The 24373-nt window shown below is 32.3% G+C and overlaps 3 protein-coding genes across 3 annotated transcripts; 2 read left to right on the top strand and 1 right to left on the bottom strand.

Annotated features, from left to right (window-relative positions):
* The first annotated feature begins 27 nt into the window (after positions 1-27).
* Positions 28-9416, top strand: LOC107002854 (GPI ethanolamine phosphate transferase 2). Its single transcript, XM_015201044.2, has 17 exons — positions 28-218; positions 388-481; positions 896-940; positions 1058-1225; positions 1296-1380; positions 1515-1621; positions 1961-2041; positions 3335-3387; positions 3479-3581; positions 4372-4509; positions 5176-5272; positions 6453-6675; positions 6780-6873; positions 7006-7992; positions 8137-8229; positions 8327-8610; positions 8689-9416. Exons 1-17 carry the CDS (start codon positions 88-90, stop codon positions 8810-8812), a joined length of 2907 nt encoding a protein of 968 aa, XP_015056530.1. The 5' UTR covers positions 28-87; the 3' UTR covers positions 8813-9416.
* Positions 9417-12106: 2690 nt separating this feature from the next.
* Positions 12107-13403, bottom strand: LOC107004265. The gene has a single exon (XM_015202497.2). The coding sequence runs from the start codon at positions 13343-13345 to the stop codon at positions 12263-12265; it is 1083 nt and encodes a 360-aa protein (XP_015057983.1). The 5' UTR covers positions 13346-13403; the 3' UTR covers positions 12107-12262.
* Positions 13404-21477: 8074 nt separating this feature from the next.
* On the top strand, positions 21478-22776 carry LOC107003571. Its single transcript, XM_015201906.1, has one exon. The coding sequence runs from the start codon at positions 21478-21480 to the stop codon at positions 22774-22776; it is 1299 nt and encodes a 432-aa protein (XP_015057392.1).
* Positions 22777-24373: the final 1597 nt, after the last annotated feature.

Here is a 24373-nt window from a genome sequence, read left to right as displayed (position 1 = left end):
CCACCCCCCACCCACCCCAAGAGTTGAGGATCTTGAAAATATAAAACACACATACAGAAAGTGAAGAGGAAGAAGAAAGAAAAAAAAATGGATTCATCTTCATTAACATGTAAAAAGCTAACAGTAATTGCTGTATTAGCAGTTTTGATACAAGTATTTGGGCTTGCTCTCTTTGTTCTTGGTTTCTTCCCTGTTAAACCAGCACTCTCTGGATTCAGGTACTCAAAAAAAAAAAAGAATTGATTTTTTAAGTTTCATTTCCTAAAAATCCAATCTTTTCTTGTTTCATTATTGTAAGAGCTTGGAATTTTCATTTTTATTCTGGAAAATTGTATAGTAAGCGTTGTGATTTCCCTTCTTTGTTATGTTTTTCCTCAATTTCTTCAGTGGGGTGGAGAGTTTTTATCCGCCTGGAGCAGATGCAGCTGAGTTTCAGAATACCACCAATTTATCAGATAGTCAGCTCAAATATTTGTACCAGGTTGGTGTCTTTTTTGGGGTGGTGGGTGGTGGGGGTGTTCTTTATTGGGCTAAAAAGATCATATTTTGTAGAATTTTTTTTGTTGTATCAGTTTGGTGTATTTCTTCTCTTTTGGGGATGGGGATATGTTTTTTTGGGCTAAGAAGATCATATTTGTAGTAAATTGTGTTATCTCATTTGTATGAAGTACTATATATAACTGATATTATTGTGTATAATTGTGAATACAATCTGGCATGTTCAGAATTTATGAAGGTTCTTGAAAGTTTGGAACTTGTTGAGATTTTTTATAGGAATGTCATGTTGTTTTTTCGGTGAACATGTTAATGTGGTTTTCTGCTGCTTTTGCATTGAATATGCTGAAGTGCTCTATTCTCCTTATAAGTTATGGTGTTTAATCTGGTAAAACTGCAGGAATTGTCTTTGGTGCCTCCTTTATTTGACCGGTTGATACTCATGGTGAGTGCTTTTTGTTAGTTTAGTCTTGCCTGAGAATGTTTTACTTGTGAATCCTTCAGGGCTTTGTCTGGTTGGAAACATGATTTCCTTTTTTGCTGATCAAATCTGTTTGTTTAGGTTATTGATGGTCTTCCAGCAGAATTCGTGCTTGGGAAAGATGGTGAACCTCCACCAAAGTCTTTCATGGAAGCTATGCCATATACTCAATCCTTATTGAGTAAGGGGAGGGCAATTGGCTATCATGCAAAGGCTGCACCTCCTACTGTCACAATGCCTCGCTTGAAGGTAAGCTGAATGAGTTTCGGACAAATTTCCTGTTTAAGAAGTTGGTTTCTCAGTAGCTGTGTGCTTGCAGGCCATGGTTTCTGGAGCAGTTGGGGGATTTTTGGATGTTGCCTTCAACTTCAATACACAAGCTTTGCTGGATGACAACATAATTGGTTAGTTGGAAAATCTTCTTAAAATTCTACATGATAAAGAACAAAGTCCCTTTTAAGTTATAGATTGTCAATTGATTTAGTGGTTTCTAGATTAGATGTCTTAACATGACCCATGATTTCTCTTCCTGTTACAGTTCAATTCCTAAAAGTTGGTTGGAAACTTGTGATGCATGGTGATGAGACATGGCTTAAGTTGTTTCCTGGAATGTTTTCGAGGCATGATGGAGTGAGCAGTTTCTTTGTAAGTCCGTTTTAAAACCAGGAATTCGAAGCATTCTTATTCAATAATTCTTTTTTCTCTCCTATTGTTCTTGTGGTTTAGCGATTTTCTCCTCTCTGCTGGTGTAGTTTGTTCATTTATTCTCTTTAGTTTCTTGGTTTGCGAAAACACAGAAAGTGTCTTCAGCCATGCTAGTGAAATACCTTTTTTTGAGTTATTTGTTGGATCAAATATCTTGGGGGTGGAGTTGTAATCTACATCTAGGTCGAATGCTGCTTAAGGTGTAAGATTTAATTGCTTTGCTTGTGCCTGGTGTTGAAAAGTTGAAGTTCTTAGTTGCTTATGGAATTCATCCTGCAGGTTAAAGACACTGTCCAAGTAGATCAAAATGTATCTCGACATTTGGTTGATGAACTTAGTCGTGCTGACTGGAGTCTTCTGGTAATCTCTTTTTCCCTTATATTTGTTTGTTTGTTAAACATTTTCCTAAGAACTAGTTAAATCAATTGAGAGAAAACAAAGAGAACTATAGTTGCTCAAAATGATAAAATTGAAGGAGCATACCCTGTGGAAGCAGCCAGAAGAAGAGTAGCAACTTCTGGCTTTACGTCTTACAATGTAGCAGTAATTATTGTACTTAATCAAAGCTCAGCCTGACAAATCATCATCATCATCATCATCGTAATTGTGTACTCACCATCTTATCATTATTGATGTGTGTAATTCATCAAGGTTAATTTACTTCGACATGTGATGCAGAAAATGCCTATCCCTACCAAATTAAGTTTTAGTTTATATGAAAAGTTGTTCCTTCAATGAACCGAGGCAATCTATGTTTTGGTTAGCATTGGAAGGAAGATCCAGATCAATTGCCCCAAGTAGAGGAAGAGTGCTTCTCTTCCAAGGGCTTGCCTTCGCATAGAAAGTTAGACAGAAGTGAGTGAATGTAGCACACCTCATTGAACTCGCTTCACTTTGTCAGTCTTAAAGGCATCATGAAGTGGCAATTTGCTATGCATGTGAAGTGCTCTTTATTACATGTTTTACTTTTGACCAAAGTGCTTAGGCCTCGTCGCTTAGGTTTGCTCAGCTTCTAATACATTGTTTTTACTTTGCTTGATTTAGTGAGGACATAGTGCTTTTGCCGAGACTGATAGACTATTTTTACCATTAATCAGATGCTTAAGTAAAGAGATTTTCCTTCTTGAGTATATATTGAACTGGTCTTCATATAAGATGTTCCAGAATCTGCTGCTTTGAGAGCACAAATTTAAAACCTAATGACTTAAGTCTTATTTTCTATGGTCATACATGTGTAGTCATCCTTCCATTGAACAACTATATTTGCGTGCCTGTTTTGTTGGCATGCTCAGTTGATGTTTCAAATTCCAACTAACACCTGTAAACCTATTAAACATCTTCCTTTTTCGAGAATATTTGTTTTCTATATATGTGGAGATCATTATTGAACTAGCAGATACATCTGGATGTTCTAGTACAAGATGTTTTATAATTAATTTTACAGAAAGTTTATTTTGCATATTCTGTTCGGGTTTTTCGTTTCAAAATAGATGAAAGTACACCCCCCACCCCCAGGCCCTCTCTATCAAAACGTCTAAATCATTGCATCTTGTGAGATCCATGAACATGTTGCTGATAGTTCATCTTTTTTTTCTGTATAGTTACTTTTTTGTTTGTCTTTACTTCATTTAACTCAAGCTTTCACTGTTTCAGATTCTCCATTATCTTGGCTTGGATCATGTTGGACATATTGGTGGGCGCAATAGGTGTGCCATGTTAATTTGCAGTTTGCATTGAGTTTCCAAAGAAGAAAGATGATAATACATCCATAATACTTTCTTGGGGTGTTTATTACAGTGTGCTGATGGCCCCCAAACTTGAAGAGATGGATGAAGTGATCAAGATGATCGATCTGAATTCTTTACCTACCAACAATAATGATAAAGGACGGACACTCTTGGTTTGTGCTTCTATCTCTTCTCCAAGAGTTGTGTAGCTTATCAATAAGCTAGCAGTTATCCGTGATATTCCGGACTAAAAAGCATTGCCTTGTTATAGATATGGAGTAGTAACAAGTAATGAACCATTGTTGCCGTTAACTATGACATTTGAGTACTTGTCTTTTTCTATTTTACTCCAAAAATATATAAATGTAATTTGCACAAAAAAAATTATATGAACAAAGTAACTGGAAAAACTTCAATTAAGTGAAATACAGAAGTAAAAGTAAAAGCTGTAAATTAAGCTCGAAATTGATAAGTAACACATCCATATGTTTCTTCAACAATTGATATATCTCTTTGCTGGTTGTTTATTGTTCATTGGCGCTCTGTCCAAAGTAGAGCCCATTTGCGCTGGGCTCATTCCTTGATATGTTGATGCTTTCTGCAAAGGGAAGCACCACCTAGCTTTGGGGTTTAAGCACTTCCAATTGACCTTTAACAATATTGACCTACATCTTGATCAAATTTGAAGTATTATTTCTTCTTTTTAATATTTTTAACATGTGAATATGATTCCCCATCCAATATCGAATCCATTCTTTATCTTATAAAAAAAATTAAAGAATTTAACGTATGAATATGGTAATATATCAACAAGTTACCTGATATTCCTGTTGAATAGTGGAGCAAGTGTTTGTGGCATCACACTCCTCTAGTGTGTGAAGATATCATTTGATTATTCAACAACAGACTGAATATTCTGAATGTAATAATCCCTTGTCTTGTTTATGGTGCACACATTTGCAGTTGGTAGTAAGTGACCATGGAATGACCGAAAATGGAAATCATGGAGGATCATCATTTGAGGAAACTGACTCGTTGGCACTTTTTATTGGTCCTACTAATTTTGAAAGTACATCTGGCACCCCTAACAAAGCCAACCAGGTATGTGACTATGAATTTTATTGTTGATTTAACTTTTAATGGATTGTTTCATTGGTGCAAATTGGAATCACTTGCCATTTCTTTTCATTTGCACGGTCAGCTCTCTGCATGAAACAGTTATCTGTGATAGGCTGCTCGAACTCTCCAAAACGTTGCAGCACTGGTGTTTGATCCTCCAAAAATACAACACTTTTGGAGGATCCAACACGCACCAGCCGACTTTTTTGAAGAGTCGGAGTAACATAGGTGCTAGGTTGTTAAGGTGCAGCAGTACCTCCATTATGATTGGTATGATGTAAGAAGAAATATATAAGTTAGCAGTAAGTCTCTAAAATATATCTAGTGTTTCACCCATGTTCTGCATGGGAGCTAATATAAATTATGCAGTATTGGTTTTTCAATATAAACATTGTAATAAAAGAGTTGCTAGAGTAAGTTGTCTGAAATTCTTTCAAAAATAAAACTTGAACTAAAAGTGCTGGTAAAAGTAAGTTGATAAGTAGTGACCTTTTCCCAGTGTTTGTTGAATGTTGTAGGAGGTTTTGGTTTTATCTTAAAAAAGCTATTTGTGATAGTAGTTGCAGGGTTTCCTTATTTGACACTGATAAGATTGGTTTAATCATCAACTTGTTTATTTATCAGTAATGCATTATTGTGGTGTTTCAGGTTGACCTTGCTTCAACATTAGCTCTTCTTTTTGGTGTTCCGATACCAAAGAACAACGTTGGCATGTTGATGCCAGAAACTTTCAAATCATTAACAGGTCTGATTTGGTAGTATATGTTGTTAATTCTGAGCTATATAGAATGTTGATATCTGGTGATAATTGTTAAGGATAAGTGTCAGAATATGTGTTACGTAGTAGTGATGACTATCTACATAAGGAAAATCTGTGTGTTTGTTTGGATATCCTGTTCCTTCTGCATCCACAAGTGAGGCATGGGTTCGAAAGAATTGAATTCTGCATTTTTCTTCATCTTGTTTTTTCTGTGTATCTGAACAACAAATGAGAAACTTTCCTGCACAGACCACAGCTGTTCCAGTTCCCTGCTCATCCAATTACTAGTTGAGATTTCTGAATTGTTTACACTTTACCATACTGGTTCTATGCTTATTTAATATACTCCGACTGCATTCTTCTTGGCTGTTGTTGATTGATCGGTGAAGTTGAAATGCCACAAATCTATCATGTTTAATCATATGGGAGTTAAAGGCAATGATTGTTAATGATTTAATCATAGTTTTACATGGGGTGCTTCTCCAATGTTCTTCAGAGAATCCCAGTTTATTCATATGCTCTGTGCTTCCTGGTATCAGTGGTTGTTATCTTGGTTTTTGACTAGAAAAGGGAACTAGGACTGCTATATGCAGTTTCCTACGAAAAAAAATTACTTTTGGAGGTTGCGTCCTTTTTTTTAACCCTGGAACTAGAAGGGACATTTTTGGGGGGCTGAATTCAGTCTGAGATTGAGAGTTCTCTTTGATGGCTCATGATGGTGAATGCTAGTTCATTCAGGAGTGAGGTTCCTCGGAGAGTCGGAGTAGAATGGGCTTCACGATGAATCTAACAGAAGTATGCATTTTCAATATTAGGACGCTTAATATTGAGAGGTTATACTTTGACTCCTGATAACTTGTCGTTGGAGAACCTCAAATAGGCTCAGGCTAACGGAAATAGTTGGAATTCTCACTAGGCTTGGTGCTCAAGTTTGACAAGATCAATCAGGCTCGACTGAATATCCTTATCTGGTTATGTTGTGACAGCGCGCTTTCTATGAAAGGAGAAAATAAATAGCAGCATATAGAGTAGTCCTGATACATTATTTCCAGTCCCATCATTTATTGTGACCATCTTGTAAGAATCATGTATTTCGTCTTTTTTGCACTATATATGCATTATAAAGTAAGTCATGTTCCTCTTTTTTTTTCTTCAAGTATTTCAGTTGACCAACAACTCAGGTTATTGGAGTTGAATTCCTGGCAATTGCTTAGGCTCCTTGAAGCGCAATTACCTGGTTTAGTATGTGAAAACTTCTCATGCGACAACTTCAGGGATGATGGATCTGAGATGACAAGAGGTTACAGTAGTATGGAAGAGACCTTTTGTTGTTTGTATATGAAGGCTGCAGATCTTCACAGATCTTGGAAGTCCGGGGAAGAGAAAAGGTGGTTGATGGTTTGTAATAGCCAATTTGACATACTTCTTCTCGGAGATTTTATTCGAGCAAAATTCTAATTCTTGTGTTGTTTTCTTCTCATATTTCATATAGATCTGCTAGTGGGGACAATTGTCACAGCATTCTTATGGCATATCATAATTTCTTAAGAACTGCAAGTGAGTGGCTATCTCATAGAGCAACTGACGTGAGTTTAACCTTATAATTTTTCTTTTGCATTTCCAGAAAGTAATAGAGCAGTGCGTTCAATGATTTTTAATTCTGTCGTATTATTACCTATGTGCAATATTTGTATTAAGTTTTATTTAATGTTTTTCAGAAACCTGTTGGCCGGCTTATATTTGGAGTAGCCGCTATGCTCGTTTCATGTTTGATACTGCTGAGCCTTCTGTTTCTTTTAGGAAAGCAAGTTTTCTCTGAGCAGAATCAGCAGTTTTCTAGTGCCAATAATGACCTGAGCTGGTGGCATTTGGATGAAGTTTTTATTCTTGTGGTAATTGTTATTGTTGTCATAAGCATGGGGTCCAGTTCTCTGGTGGAGGAAGAACAGTACATATGGCATTTCATGACATCCTCGCTTTATTTGTTATCTCTCCGGAAAGTAATGCAGCATATCGTAACAAGGACAGAGCAAAATACAAGTGCTACCTTGGGACTGAAAACAAATAATTATATCCAGATTTGCTCAATTTTTGTGATTCTCAGTTCTGGGAGATTTCTGAGAGGATGGCATCAAGGTGGTGTTAATTGGACTAATCTTCCTGACATTTCAAAATGGTTAGAGCAGGCGGGAAACACTTATATAAAGTTGCTCCAGCTGGTTTCGGTGATCATCATAATCAATTTAAGCTTAGTTTCTCTTATGTGGTCCCGACGGTCAAAAAAGAACTTTATGACCATAGTTTCCTTGATGCACTTGTTCCCAGGGTGGCTGGTTTTACATTATATCACTAAATATCAAGATGTTGCATTCAGTACAGGTAGTTATGATGCTACTGTAATGGCTCAGTTAATTTATGTTGTCCTAGGTTTCTGTTCAACGACTATTGTTGTTGCTGTGCCATGGTGTATACCTTTCCAAAATCGTACGCTTTCTGTTCCTGAAGTCCAAAGAAAGGCTTGGGGTTTATGTTTTAGGGATTCTGCATATGTGATTGGCTTGAGTTACGTATATTATTGGTCGCTTTTACAGCTATTGTTGCAGCAGCCCGTAAACTCAATGCCTGTACTATTTCTCTTCCTACAAGTACTAGCTAGCATTTGGTTTTCTTCTGGTTCCAACCAGCATCGCAGGCAGTGGGTTGAGGTCAGTCAGATCTTTTAAATATTCATCCAAGTTCTCTTTTTATTTCTGTCTTTTTAAACAATTACGACGTCTTTGTCTTTTGTCTTTAAGGACTGCCGCCCAATACTAGTTTCACAAGTCTTGTTTTCTCCTTTTCTGTGTCAGATTGCTGCACTTTACTACATGGGAATGGCAGGCCATTTTGGTCTTGGTAACACCAACACCCTAGCTACAATCGATGTTGCTGGGGCTTTTATCGTAAGTTTCTTGTGTAAAATCTTTAATATTGTGTTTCATGCTAATTTCTCGTCTGCTTAATATTGAATCTGATGCTTCCCATTGATTTAATTGCCAGGGTGTGTTGAACCACTCAACTGTACTTTCTGGTGTCTTAATGTTCATTATTACGTACGCTTCACCAATGTTACACCTCCTTAGTATGGTGATGTACAATTCTGTGAAGGACACGAGCAGTTCCATAATTTCTGAGAAAGGCAACATTGGATCGTTGCTCAAGAGGACACTTGGTTTTCCTTGTCTGGTTCCGTTGGGTTTGAACTCCATTCTTTTGATTGCTTACACAACTGTGTTGCTGCTAATGCGGAATCATTTATTTGTTTGGAGTGTATTTTCTCCCAAGTAAGTGTCACTAAAAGTTGATATTTTGCTTTATCATGTATATTGTATGGAGATTAAGATTGACATTTCTTCGTTCAGGTTCTTGTACGTTTGTGCTACGACTGTTTGTGTTTGCGTTGGTGTATCTATTGTAGCTTCAACTATGATCTATATCAGTTTGGTCTTGACTTACCGAGAGAAGTTGCACACTCATACAGACTAGTCTCAAGAAAGAGTACGACATATATACAACTAACCCGATTCAAGTGTTCTGTTTGTTCTCCATCGACAGGTATGCCAGTTGCTTTACCCATTTACGGCGATCTAAACATTCTGGGGAAGTTGTGGATTAGAAAGAAGCATTCTACACGAAAGCCTTCCACACTTAAACCAGAACATTTTTGACAGGAAAGCTTACATCATAGAAGGTAAACGATTCATTTTTTCTGTTCAGTAGCCAAATGGTTAACTGGGAAGATCGTTGAGCTGTAGATTTTTGTTATTTGTTCAAATCTATTTTCTCGCGATTTTCACTTAGGTTATAGAATGAGTTATGCCAAATTCCATGTAATGTCTGTGCTAGTTTGATCTGTTGAAACATACCTTTCTAGTCTTGAGAGGCTTTTTGTAAATTGTTGTGTTCTTATTTTTGGCCCTTTTATTAACTTGGATACATAATGTATCTTGGGTCTACAGAAAGTGATGATATGAATAACATCAACATACTCGGTTTTTGGACGCAGACTTTACCGCTACCTTTATGGGGTAGAGAGACGGTTTCTAATTGACCCTCGGTTCAAAATAAAAGTATTCAACATGATTTATGTTGTGTGGATTTGTTATTAGTAATGATATTATTGTTCCATTGTTTACTTGAATGAAATTTTTTAGATATAATTATCAATTTTTATGTTTTAAGGCTGCTGTTATTTATATATTTTTACTGAAATTGAAATTTTTTAAAGTATAGTTAGGTAGATCAATTATCAATGAATGAGATGTGCAATGGTAAATTAAACTAAATCTTTCTTTATTTAATATTTAAAAAAAAAAAAGGAATGAGGGGAATATAAAACTTAGTGCTAGAAACAAATTAAAAAAATCCTAAAACTTAATTAGTTTAATCTAAACATTTTATTAATGACTAGAAAATAATAAATAAATAGATTATATCATTCTTTTAGGAACCCCTCTTTTCTCGAGTTTGTCTTCGAGCTGGTCTTCCTTGTCGTTCAACTTCCAAAGATTAGTTGTGGCCTCGTATCTGTCTTTAACATTTTCTTGTTGCACGTTAATATTTTTAAGATCATTTGTTTGCTTGTCTATCTGTTCTCTCGTATCTGCTAACCTCTCCCAGTAATTGTCGATGGTTTTGCTTTTTGAGGATGACATTCTTGCTTTTTCTATATCAGAACTAGCTCGAGCAACTGTTGAATGCGAAAATAACAAAGTTAATAAAAAATTATCGATATAGTAAAAGTAGCTTCTTTTTCTACTACATTAATACAACATTATTGTAATTCTTAAAGGAAAAATAATAACTCAAAGTGAAAAGAAACTTACGTTAATATTGTAAAAGCCTAAACTCAATTTGTTATGTGCATACACTATATTGTTTGTTTTTATAGACACTAATTTCTTAATTATTTCCTTATTTTTCTTCTTTTTAATTATACTCTTGCCAATTAATATAAACATTATACTAAAAATAAGAATTAGAGTACCATATTTTGAAGACAACTACGTCAAATTCAAAGGGGAAAAAAAAGGAAAATTTGATTACAAAAAAGGAGACATAAGTAAATACTTGTAATATTATTATTATTATTAATAATAATAAGGCGTTAAAATGAAACAATATGTGTATTCTATTTACCTATTTTATTTTAAAATTTCCTTCTTTTTTTCCCCCTTTTTTTTCTTGGATTTTGATTTTTTTTCTAAAGTTGCAAGTGTTTTCCTAGTCTAAAATATGGTAATTCTCATTTTTAGTAGTAATTATTTTAGGCATGAGTAAAATAAAAATAAGGAAAAATCAAACATTAATGTCTATATTTAAGAAGTTTTTAAGAAAAGTTTGGATGCTAAAGCAAGTAAGAATTAAAGAAAAAAAAAGCATAAAAATTTAGTAGTATTATAGACTCGTATTGTAAAGTCTCAAATGATATACTAGTAATAAATATCAAACTTAATATAATAAAATATTTTTTCAACTCGATTTTGATAATCAATTACGAAGTGTTGTATAGTTTTACGAGTGAGGAGGAGTGAGAGGTTGATTTGTAGTAGAACTTAGGTGATGACATGACGCGACTTTAATTTACTGACCATATATAAAAAAAATTATATAGATCGAAAATTAGAATAAAAGTTGATATATAATCGAGTATTAATGCATTTTATGACAGAGGCAAGGGCTAGCCTCCTCTATTCTTATTCTTCCTAGTAGTATTAGTTTCTTATTTTTCATGTGTATTAATATATGTTGTTTAATTTTCTTCATATCTTACTATTGAGTTATCACATTTTCTAACTATTTTTGTTTCGAAAACTTATTGAATTTCTCAATACTTTGAAGTTTAATACGACATATTAATAACTATAATAAATGTAAACGAAAAAAACTTACCCACATATGTAAACCTTTATATCAAAGTCAATGAATGTGTATATGACACATATTGAAATATTCATATCTATCATTTAACCATAACTAATGATAGTATGTTTTCACTTCATTTTAGTAATTTATGATAATGAAACTTAATTAATCATAATTAACAACTGTATATTTTCACGTATTGAGACTTTAAATATGCATGACCCTAAATCGCTTGACTATAGCAGATTGCATTGATTTAATAGAAAGCGAGTAAATTTTTACCTTCATTAAGTTACGATCATTTTTCTTTTTGAACCCGTACAAAAAGTCTCTTTGGTGGATGAAGTGTGCGTATATCTAAGTGCATCTCACTTTATTTTACAAGAATACATATTACCTTTCCCTAGCACAAAAATTGAATAACAAGTGTATCGTAAAGTCAAGCAAGTTCTGCTAAGTTAACAGTTGAATACCAATACACACCGTGTAATCTTGTAAGTGAGGTCTAAGAGAATAATACGTACACAATCTTTAACTCCTACCTTGAAAAGATAGATACACTATTTCTAGTACACTCAGCTCAAATAAAAGACATAGCAAATGTTCCAAGCGAAAAAAGAGAAAAAATTAACAAGGACAAGAATTCAACATTTGTTCTATTGAGGCAAAAGATAACAAAAAGGCCAACAAATGGTGAACCAAACTGCCCAAATACAAAAGAGTCAATAACCCATAACCTGAGAGTCTTGGCAAAGCTTGTTACCACCAATCCATAAGCACATTCAAACAAGATTCCTTTTCATAATGGTGGTATCCATATCAGTTTACACACATTTTAACTAATTTCACAAGATAATTACAACGTCACATAAACACATAACTCTATCAATCAATATTTAAATGAGTGACAAGAAATCAACCAATATTTCCATAACTCGACTATTTCAAACAAAAACTTCAACTCTAATACAAAAATATTTCATAAGTTTAGACTTTTCAATATTTAAGTAACACTAAAGTATACCATCCATTACTAGTAATACTAACAAAGTAGATGACTCTCTTCCTCAATTACTCATATAAGAACAATGTCCCAATATCAAATTCTTCTTGCATCCTCACATATATATCATCTCTCGTAAAAAACTCAACAGTATTCTCATTAGTCTTTTCTCCAACGTTACCAAACTCAACATTATTCTCATTAGTCTCGAAATCATCATTATAAACAATCTCATTTATCTTAACTTTGTTCCCTTTTCCTAACACCTTATTTAAACTCTTCCCCTCTATTTTTCGCCTTTTCTCCTTGAAATCACCTCCCGTATCCACTTTCACCCCATTAGTTTCCACAAATAACTCTTCGACCCCTAAAGATTTCTCATTTCCTCCATTATCATCCTCATCATCATCGGAAATTTCAATGAACTCATCCACATTATTCTTCTCCGCGATTTCAGACTCAACATTATTCTCGTTAGTCTTCGTAGCAACAAAAGGTGACCACAAAGGGTGAGTACCACTGCCCAAAACAGAGAACCCGAGGCAGTGATACTCACCCTTCTCCGCCACCTGAGGTGGCGGAGATGGGCCCACAATAGGCACCCCATGAAACACTCTTCTACATTTCTCATTCTGACATCTCAAACAACAATCTTCATAATCCTTCAAAAACTCATACACATAGTAACAGTAAGGACACACAGTCCAAAAACTACCCCTCTGTTCTCCCCTGTTTTTCAAATCGTTATCAAAACGGGTTTTCTGGGTCGGGTTCGAAAGCACAGACCAAGCTTTGAGTACAAACCCAAAAGCTTCCGAAGCAAATGGGTACCGATTTTTGTTAGGGTTTAACAGATTGGTAACGTTATTGAAATGGGTTTTGATGAGTTGTGGGTTTTGAGTGTAGAGAGGAAGGTTAAGGATAGAATAGTGATTTGGGTGTTCGTTAATGGTGGTAGAGAGAAGTAATACATTCGCTATAGCGAGAATTTGTGAAGGGGAAGTTTGATTTGAATCGATTTCAATGGCTTTTAAGGCGTAATTACGACAATCTTCGAAGTTTCGTTGCTGAAGAAAGTATTCAGAGGCAGTGAGATAAGTTTTGAATTTCGTATTATGGGTGTCCTTTGCTTTGAATCGCTGATTCTCCATTTTTTTTGGACCAGAAAAAGTAGTTGCAGAAGAGAAAGAGACGACGATGGAAAAGGAGTTTTTGTAAAGATGGGAACTGGACAAAATTGGAAAAGTTTTTTGTTTTTATTTAATAATAATAAATTACTTATATTATTTATCTTTTATTACTTGTATTAAGAGAGATAGGAGCAGAAATGAGATTATACTGGATAAATCGGGATGACAGATGTGACGGATAAGACGAACAAAATGAAATTGAGATCATTCGAACATGTGAAGAGAGAGTAGAGTTATGCATCGATAAGAAGATGTGAGATGTTGATTGTAGCAAGAGACGAGGAAGTAGAGGTAGGTTAAAGAAAAACATATGAAAAATGATTGGATGTGATATTGTATGAATTCAACTTATTAAGGCTTAGGACATCGCTTTTGATAGGTAGACGTGGAGGTTTAAATTAGAGTAGTCGAATGATAAAAATAATAGTAGAAAGGTACATAGTAGGTAACTGAAGGATGAAAATTGATAATTAGAGCATAGATGTGAAATGTTGATTGTAGCAGGAGACGGAGGAAGTAGAGGTAGATTGAAGAAAAATAGATGAAAAAATGATTAGATATGATATTGTATGAATTCAACTTATTAAGGCTTAGGACATCACTTTTGATAGGTAGACGTGGAGATTGAAATTAGAGTAGTCGAATGATAAAAATTATAGTCGAAAGGTACATAGTAGGTAATTGAATGATGAAAATCGATAATTAGGGCATAAAGATAATAGGTAGTCAGATGTAATTGCCATACGTTATATATGTGGGAGAGGTAGGTGGTTTCTCACTAAAAGTAGTATTTAGTGATTGTGTAGTTTTTTTTTCTCCAATAAGTGTTACTATGTGTTATTTTATTTATTTTGTATCTTATTAATTTATTATCGTATTTTCTTGCAATCCTACTTTAATCTAAAAGGAAAAAATGACTAACTTTCAATCTTTCACAAAGATATTATATCCTCTCGATATCTAATGTGTGCGATTACATTCAATATATTGTTATAGCAGCTAGTAGTTAATTATTATCAATCTAATAGGAAAAAATGACTAGTGTTCCACCTTAATTAAGAATGAAATTTTACTCAAGTAATCAAACCCCAATTAGTCAAAATGACAGACTACACAAAGCAAATAATCACTCAATAAATGACTTTCAAGATTGAAAACTGTTTTCTTTTAGTACTATAGTCTATTAAAGAAAGATAACATTTTTTGATAAATTTTGTATCAAAAATTTAGATAAAAAATTTAATTCAGACTTTTGATTAAAAACCTCGGTTAGTCTTCTGTAGTTGTTGCTACAGATGTTGCGGTGCGGTAAAGATGTTTATAATGAATAGATTTTTTTTTTAGAATGTATTTTTTGGATGACTGAATCAGTCTCCAAGTGGGAGAATTGTTAGGTTGTGGAGCCTGATTAATATTTGGTGTACTGTCATGAATTTTAGGTTGTACTGTTCATTCTCCATTTATTCTTTGTAACTGTTCATACTCTGAATTATAAATATATACCCCACCGCCGTGGAAGTTGACCTACGGGGTGTTACCACGAACTATTGGTTTCTCTCTTTCTCTCTGTAGATCTCTCATCTCTCTCTCGAAAATTCTTGTGTTCTTCATTCATCAAGTGTGTGTGGATTCGATCCTAACACCTTCCACACTTGAACCAGAACATTTTTGACAGGAAAGCTTACATCATAAAAGGTAAATAATTCATTTTTTCTGTTCAGTAGCCAAATGGTTAACTGGAAAGATCGTTGAGCTGTAGATTTTTTTTATTTGTTCAAATCTATTTTCTCGCGATTTTCGCTTATGTTATAGAATGAGTTATGCCAAATTCCATGTAATGTCTGTGCTAGTTTGATCTGTTAAAACATACCTTTCTAGTCTTGAGAGGCTTTTGTAAATTGTTGTCTTCTTATTTTTGGCCCTTTTATCAACTTGGATACATAATGTATCTTGGGTCTACAGAAAGTGATGATATGAATAACATCAACATACTCGGTTTTTGGACACAGATCTTATCGCTACCTTTATGAGGTAGAGAGACGGTTTTTAATTGACCCTCGATTTAAAATAAAAGTATTCAACATGATTTATGTTGTGTGGATTTGTTACTAGCAATGATATCATTGTTCCATTGTTTACTTAAATGAAAATTTTTAGATATAATTATCAATTTTTATCTTTTAAGGCTGCTGCTATTTATATATTTTTACTGAAATTGAAATTTTGAAAGTAAAGTTAGGTAGATCAATTATCAATGAATGAGATGTGCAATGGTAAATTAAACTAAATCTTTCTTTATTTAATATTTGGAAAAAAAAAAAGGAATGAGGGGAATATAAAACTTTACTACTAGAAACAAATAAAAAAAGTCCTAAAACTTAATTAGTTTAATCTAAACATTTTACTAATGACTAGAAAATAATAAATTGTTTATATCATTCTTTTAGGAATCCCTCTTTTCTCGAGTTTGTCTTCGAGCTGGTCTTCCTTGTCGTTCAACTTCCAAATATAAGTTGTGGCCTCGTATCTGTCTTTAACATTTTCTTGTTGCACGTTAATATTTTTAAGATCATTTGTTTGCTTTTCTATCTGTTCTCTCGTATCTGCTAACTTCTCCCAGTAATTGTCGATGGTTTTGCTTTTTGAGGATGACATTCTTGCTTTTTCTATATCAGAACTAGCTCGAGCAACTGTTGAATGCAAAAATAACAAAGTTAATAAAAAATTAAATGAAATCAAAATTATCGATATAGTAAAAGTAGCTTCTTTTTCTACTACGTTAATACAACATTATTGTAATTCTTAAAGAAAAAATAATAACTCAAAGTGAAAAGAAACTTACGTTAATATTGTAAAAGCCTAAACTCAATTTGTTATGTGCATACACTATATTGTTTGTTTTTATAGACTCTAATTTCTTAATTATTTCCTTATTTTTCTTCTTTTTAATTATACTCTTGCCAATTAATATAAACATTATACTAAAAATAACATACTTTGAAGAAAACTACGTCAAGCTCGAAGGGGAAAAAAAGGAAAATTTGATTACAAAAAAGGAGACATAAGTAAATACTTGTAATATTATTATTATTAATAATAATAAGGCGTTAAAATGAAACAATATGTGTATTCTATTTACCTATTTTATTTTAAATTTTCCTTCTTTTTTCCCCCCTCTTTTTTCTTGGATTTTGATTTTTTTTTTTATTAAGTTGCAAGTTTTCCTAGTCTAAAATATGGTAATTCTCATTTTTAGTAGTTATTATTTTAGGCATGAGTAAAATAAAAATAAGGAAAGAATCAAACGTTAATGTCTATATTTAAGAAGTTTTTAAAGAAAAGTTTGGATGCTAAAGCAAGTAAGAATTAAAAAAAAAAAAGCATAAAAATTTAGTATTATAGACTCATGTTGTAAAGTCTCAAATGATATACTAAAAATAAAGATCAAACTTAATATAATAAAATATTTTTTCAACTCGATTTTGATAATCAATTATGAAGTGTTGTATAGTTTTGCGAGTGAGGAGGAGTGAGAAATTGATTTGTAGCAGAACTTAGGTGATGGCATGACGTGACTTCAATTTACCGAGCATATATAAAAAATTTTATATAAATTGAAGATTAGGATAGAAAATTGATATATAATCGAGTATTGCTGCATTTTATGACAGAGAGGCCAGTTATATGTTGAAGAAAGATGTTCTTTTCGTGGAGCTTTTAACTCTTCAACTAATCAAGAGCTGCTTGAGTTTTACGACGTTGTTTAGTGGGACAAGTCAAGATACATATTGTTGAATCGATGTAGATTAAGTCGCAGTTAACTTGAATCTCCTTAAATAAAGCGAGGCATTCACGCCTCGGTTTGAATGATAATTTATTTATTTTTTGTTCATTTTGTTTTAAGTGTAATTTAATCATGTATTTGCGATATATTACATCAATTCACGATTGTTATGAATATATAAGGTTATGCTATCTTGTTTCCGAACAGTTACGTATCTAAACAGAAGTGTTCTAAACTATTAATAATTAATTGATATGTTCAATTAAAAGTGTTTATGAGCGGATATATGATTAAAACAAATTGATTGACATACAAAAAAAATTGAAAAAATCATATATTTTTGTTGAGTGGCTCCTAAATATGAAAAAATGATGTGAAATATGGTGAGGCTATAAGTAATTTCCAGGTCATTACAAGGATCCGGTAAAAAAATTGATTTTCTTTTTCAAAATTCATATCACAATAGAATCATTAACTAATACACGAAAAAAGAAAAATACGCCTAATTCATGTTGAGTGACTCGTAAATACTAAAAAAAATAATGTAGATCATATTGAAGCTATACATATTGTTTCCCTGGTCATTACTTGAAGTTCTATTTGTTTATGACTTTTTGCTAATTTAAATTTATAAGAAGTTTGGTTTATATATTTACCACAATGTAAATAAGGTAAGTGTGTTTGAAATTCAGTTTGACTAGCATATAAATTGAGACTAACACACTTTTAACTTATTACATTGGGTTACGAAATAAAATTACTTCACTGTTTAAATTTTTTTTTTTACACTCTATCTCCATTTAAAAAAACCATGTTATAACTCTAATTTAAATTTACTGTATTATTCTATATAATTATTTAATATTAAAAGTAGTGTGAAAAAATAAAAATAAAATTCTCTAATTATATTTAAATGGACACGTAAAATAAAATATCTATTTTTAAAATAGAGTTCAAATAATTTAAAATATGACTAATATTTGAATGATTGTGTGAACTTCCCTATAAAAATAGTAGAATTTATCAAAGAATATTCTTTTCTTTAATATATCACTCCGTCCCTCTTGAATACGTATCGATCTAAAAATTCAAGACAAAAATAATAACTTTTTATTCTTATATAAAACAAGTACTTTTTAATTATACCCCATTCTTTTTAAAAATATTGTATCATTCAATAGTCTTTTCCACACTTATTGAAATGAAATATCTAAATTTTCATTTTTAAAAGTATAATAATATGTTTTTTTGTAAATTATTATTTGAATAAATTATTTTCCTTAAAAAGGTTACAAAATATATACTCTATCTCCTAAATAATCCCCACTCATTTACCTAATCTCCAATTAAACATCTTAAAAAGTCAAATAAGTTAATACTCCATTAAAACTTTTGAATTTTGAAAAATTATGTCTTTTTCCTAAATAATTTCATCCCAATTACATAATGTCCTATTTTGTACATTCCAAAATGTTGAAAAATTAATAATTTATCAACTAATCAGATAATAAATAATTTACTACATTTTGACATTTCATTTTGTGTATATATAGAACATATATTTTTAACATAAATTTCCATTGTAGTTCCTTTTCATCTTCATCTTCATCTTCCTCAATGGCCGCGCTCCAGCGATACATAGCAAATAAAACCCCTAATTTGAAATTTCAAAATTATCTCAGTGCCTCTGAATTGTTTCTTCAACAAGGGAACTTTGAAGATTGTCGTATTTATGCTCTTAAAGCTATTGAGATTGACCCAAATCAAATTGCCCCTTCACAAATCCTTTTTATAGCTAATATTTTGCTTATCATTATCACCACTAACAACTTCCCAAATCACTATTTTATCCTCAATCTTCCTCTCTACACTCACGATCAAGAACTCATCAAGAACAATTTCATGTACGTGTCGAATATGTTAAACCCAAATTACAATCCATACCCATTTGCATCTGAGGCTTTAGGGTATGCACTCACATCTTGGACTGTTCTGTCGAGCTTGACCCAGAAAGCCAGTTTTGATGAGGAGTTGAGAAGTAAGGAAAAAGAGAAAAATACTTTTGAGCCTAATCCAGAATATTGGTGGCCCTCATTTGTAGGGACAAGTATTAATAAGAATGATGCTGAGTTTGGCACCGCGGGAGAAAAGACTAACGAAAAGAAAGATGTCACATCTTGGATTCTTTCGAGCCCAACCCAGAAGACCAGTTTTGATGAGGAGTTGAAAAATAAGGGAAAAGAAAAAAATACTTTCGAGCCTGACCTAGAACCTTTGCGGCCCCCACTTGTGGGGACAAGTATTAATAAGAATAATGCCGAGTCTGGTACCATGGGAGAAAAGACTAACGAGAAGAATGATGTAAATAAGGTTATTGAAATTTCTGACGATGAAGAAGAGGTTGATAATGGAAAAAGGAAAAAGTCTTTAATGGAGGAAGAGAAATTAGTTGAAAGTAATGGTGAGGAAGTGGATAAAGAAGAAGATCATTTCAAGAAGAAGAGGATAAAAATGATGGCAAAGAGTTTAAATAAGGTTCTAGGAAAAGGGAACAAAGTCGACATGAATGAAATTGAGTTTGTAATTACGGAAGATAATAATGTCGTGTCTGAAATTGTTGGAACACAAATTAACGATAATAGTGTTGAGCCTGAAATTGCGGAAGGAAAGACTCACGAGAATGGTAATGTGAGTGAAATGACTGACATTAAGTTTGGAGCTGTGGAAGATAATAATGTCGTGTCTGAAATTGTTGGAACACAAATTAACGATAATAGTGTTGAGTTTGAAATTGCAGAAGGAAAGACTCACGAGAATAGTAATGTGGGTGAAATGACTGACATTGAGTTTGGAGTTGTGGAAGATAATAATGTCGTGTCTGAAATTGTTGGAACACAAATTAATGATAATAGTGTTGAGTCTGAAATTGTGGAAGGAAAGACTCACGAGAATGGTAATGTGGGTGAAATGACTGACATTGAGTTTGGAGTTGTGGAAGATAATAATGTGGAGTCTGGAATTGTTGGAATAAAAACTAACGACAATAGTGTTGAGTCTGAAATTGTGGAAGGAAAAACTCACGAGAATAGTAATGTGGGTGAAACGACTAATAAAAATATCGAGGATAAATCCATGGAAGATGATGATTTTGATGAATATCTGAGAGAGGATATCTATGATGAAATGAAGAAATTTTATAATATCGATTACTTTTGAGTAATTTAGGAAGTTCACTCTCTTTTGTTAATTCATGTATTATTGATTTTGATATGAAGATGTACTAAACTATGATTATTAATATATATATTATCAAAGTAATGAGTTTGAATTGTGTTGCATGTGCTTGTAAACTAACATTGTTCCTTGCATGTTATTCAACATTTGTTTTTCCAATTTGTAGGTCAATATAATATTATTAACAAAAATATATAAATTCACAAGCGAACTTCGTATCTTTTTATTTATATATTCGTAGTAAGGTGAAGTTGAGTAATTTGTTGTTTACTTATCTTTTTCAGTTTTTTTCAACCTACATGTATATCTCATAACTTTTGCTACAATCAACCTCCTACCCATCCTTATTGGTGCATCCGCAAAGCTTAATAATTGATTATCTATATTGATTTTAAATGATGATTTATTTATATTAAACAAGTACCTTTTAATTATATTCAAAAAAAATTTTAAAAAAATATTGTATCATTCAATAATCTTTTCCACACTTTTTAAAAAATGATATATCTAATTTTTCATTTTTTTAAAGTATAATAATATCTTTTTTGTAAATTATTATTTAATTAATTATTTTCTTTATTACAAAATACATACTATATATCCTAAGTAATCCCCACTCATTTACCTAATGTCCAAATTTAAACTACTTAAAAAGTCAAATAAGTTAATACTACATTAAAATATTTGAATTTTGAAAAATATGTCTTTATCCTAAATAATCCCCACTCATTTACTTAATGTCCAAATTTAAACTTCTTAAAAAGTCAAATAAGTTAATACTCCATTAAAATATTTGAATTTTGAAAAATTATGTCTTTATCCTAAATAATTTCTTCCCAATGCCTCTGAATTGTTTGTTCAACAAGGGAACTTTGAAGATTGTCGTATTTATGCTCTTAAAGCTATTGAGATTGACCCAAATCAAATTGCCCCTTCACAAATCCTTTTTATAGCTAATATTTTGCTTATCATTATCACCACTAACAACTTCCCAAATCACTATTTTATCCTCAATCTTCCTCTCTACACTCACGATCAAGAACTCATCAAGAACAATTTCATGTACGTGTCGAATATGTTAAACCCAAATTACAATCCATACCCATTTGCATCTGAGGCTTTAGGGTATGCACTCACATCTTGGACTGTTCTGTCGAGCTTGACCCAGAAAGCCAGTTTTGATGAGGAGTTGAGAAGTAAGGAAAAAGAGAAAAATACTTTTGAGCCTAATCCAGAATATTGGTGGCCCTCATTTGTAGGGACAAGTATTAATAAGAATGATGCTGAGTTTGGCACCGCGGGAGAAAAGACTAACGAAAAGAAAGATGTCACATCTTGGATTCTTTCGAGCCCAACCCAGAAGACCAGTTTTGATGAGGAGTTGAAAAATAAGGGAAAAGAAAAAAATACTTTCGAGCCTGACCCAGAATTTTTGCGGCCCCCACTTGTGGGGACAAGTATTAATAAGAATAATGCCGAGTTTGGTACCATGGGAGAAAAGACTAACGAGAAGAATGATGTAAATAAGGTTATTGAAATTTCTGACGATGAAGAAGAGGTTGATAATGGAAAAAGGAAAAAGTCTTTAATGGAGGAAGAGAAATTAGTTGAAAGTAATGGTGAGGAAGTGGATAAAGAAGAAGATCATTTCAAGAAGAAGAGGATAAAAATGATGGCAAAGAGTTTAAATAAGGTTCTAGGAAAAGGGAACAAAGTCGACATGAATGAAATTGAGTTTGTAATTACGGAAGATAATAATGTCGTGTCTGAAATTGTTGGAACACAAATTAACGATAATAGTGTTGAGCCTGAAATTGCGGAAGGAAAGACTCACGAGAATGGTAATGTGAGTGAAATGACTGACATTAAGTTTGGAGCTGTGGAAGATAATAATGTCGTGTCTGAAATTGTTGGAACACAAATTAACGATAATAGTGTTGAGTTTGAAATTGCAGAAGGAAAGACTCACGAAAATAGTAATGTGGGTGAAATGACTGACATTGAGTTTGGAGTTGTGGAAGATAATAATGTCGTGTCTGAAATTGTGGGAACACAAATTAATGATAATAGTGTTGAGTCTGAAATTGCGGAAGGAAAGACTCACGAGAATGGTAATATGGGTGAAATGACTGACATTGAGTTTGGAGTTGTGGAAGATAATAATGTGGAGTCTGGAATTGTTGGAATAAAAACTAACGGCAATAGTGTTGAGTCTGAAATTGTGGAAGAAAAAACTGGCGAGAATAGTAATGTGGGTGAAACGACTAATAATAATATCGAAGATAAATCCATGGAAGATGATGATTTTGATGAATATCTAAGAGAGGATATCTACGATGAAATGAAGAAATTTTATAATATCGATTACTTTTGAGTAATTTAGGAAGTTCACTCTCTTTTGTTAATTCATGTATTATTGATTTTGATATGAAGATGTACTGAACTATGATTATTAATATATATATTATCAAAGTAATGAGTTTGAATTGTGTTGCATGTGCTTGTAAACTAACATTGTTCCTTGCATGTTATTCAACATTTATTTTTCTAATTTGTAGGTCAATATTATTATTATTATAAAATTTGCTTTTTATAATATCTAATTTGGTCTATAATTTATAAATGAACATTTTCCTTTCTTTTCTTTGAGAATGAAACCAATACATTATTAGAGGAATATACAAGGACGTGCCTATCTTGTTTACATATCTAAACAGAATGTTCTGGGGGAAAAAAATCCGCTCGGTTATTGGTATTAATATTGAAACTTGATTAAATTTGATTCGCAAGGAAAAGTCTTTTGAGAGAACTCTCCCTTATAACAAAGGTGAATTCGTACCTAAGGAAACTCGATAGTTGATAATATGTTTGATAAAAAATGTTACTAAGCTTATATTTAATTAAAATAAATTGATTGTATACACGAAAAAATTATCTAATTTTTATTGAGTAACCTTCAAAAGTTTAAAAAAATTGTGTGAGTCATGGTGAGGCTATATGTATTGTTCCTCCGGATCATTATGGAGGGTCCTGTAAATGTTTCAAAAAATACTTTTCGAAAATCATATCATTAAAAAAATTTATTGACTAACACACACTCAAAACTGATATTTGAACTTATAAGAGTTTGGTTCATAAAGTGATGTTTACCAAAAAAGTAAATAGGGTAAGAGTGTTTAAAATTAAGTTTAATTAGCATATAAGCTTAGATTAATACATTTTAAACTTATCACATCGGGTTGAAAATACTATTTTTATCCGATTACTATTAATTATGTTTATAAATGATAACATGTAGTGGCTTGATTGTGTAGATATATTTTTTTTTGAAAAGATTATCTAAATATAGAATTTATTTTACGATATTCTTTAAGATCTCCGTTCATTTGAAAATATTACAGAAATATCTACTTTATGTGATGTATAAATTGAATATATTACTTTACATAATGTATCGATCGGATACATCACTTTACATATGTGTCGGGACATATGCGATATATCGAAATATTACTTTACGAGATGAATCGATCGGATACATTAATTTACGTGATGTATTAGAATAAGGAGAAATATATCTAAAATTAAAATACGATCTATCAAAACATTTTGATATGTATCCAGCTTCCACTAAATTTAAGAAATTTAATTTGAAGAAGAGCAGGAGGAACACCTTTTGGACTATGTATCTCAACTGATACTATAATTTGTTTTTTTTTTACATTATCAAATAATTTAATTATGATTATAAAATTTGTTACTATATTTATGCATGATGTGAAGATCTTAACACAATTAGCTAGTACGTTCGGTTTAAATTTCATATTGAGTATAAAAGTTCAATCTCTAATAAAGGCAATTCCATATCTAGAGAAATTTCAATTTGAGACTTTGATTGAGGATGAAGAAATACTTACTCTTTTACCGACCACTGCAATTCTTGTTGTTCATTGCTCTTGTTTCATATATAT

Source organism: Solanum pennellii, chromosome 11, assembly GCF_001406875.1.
Source record: "Solanum pennellii chromosome 11, SPENNV200".
NCBI lineage: Eukaryota > Viridiplantae > Streptophyta > Magnoliopsida > Solanales > Solanaceae > Solanum > Solanum pennellii.
This window is presented reverse-complemented; position numbering and strand designations above follow the sequence as displayed.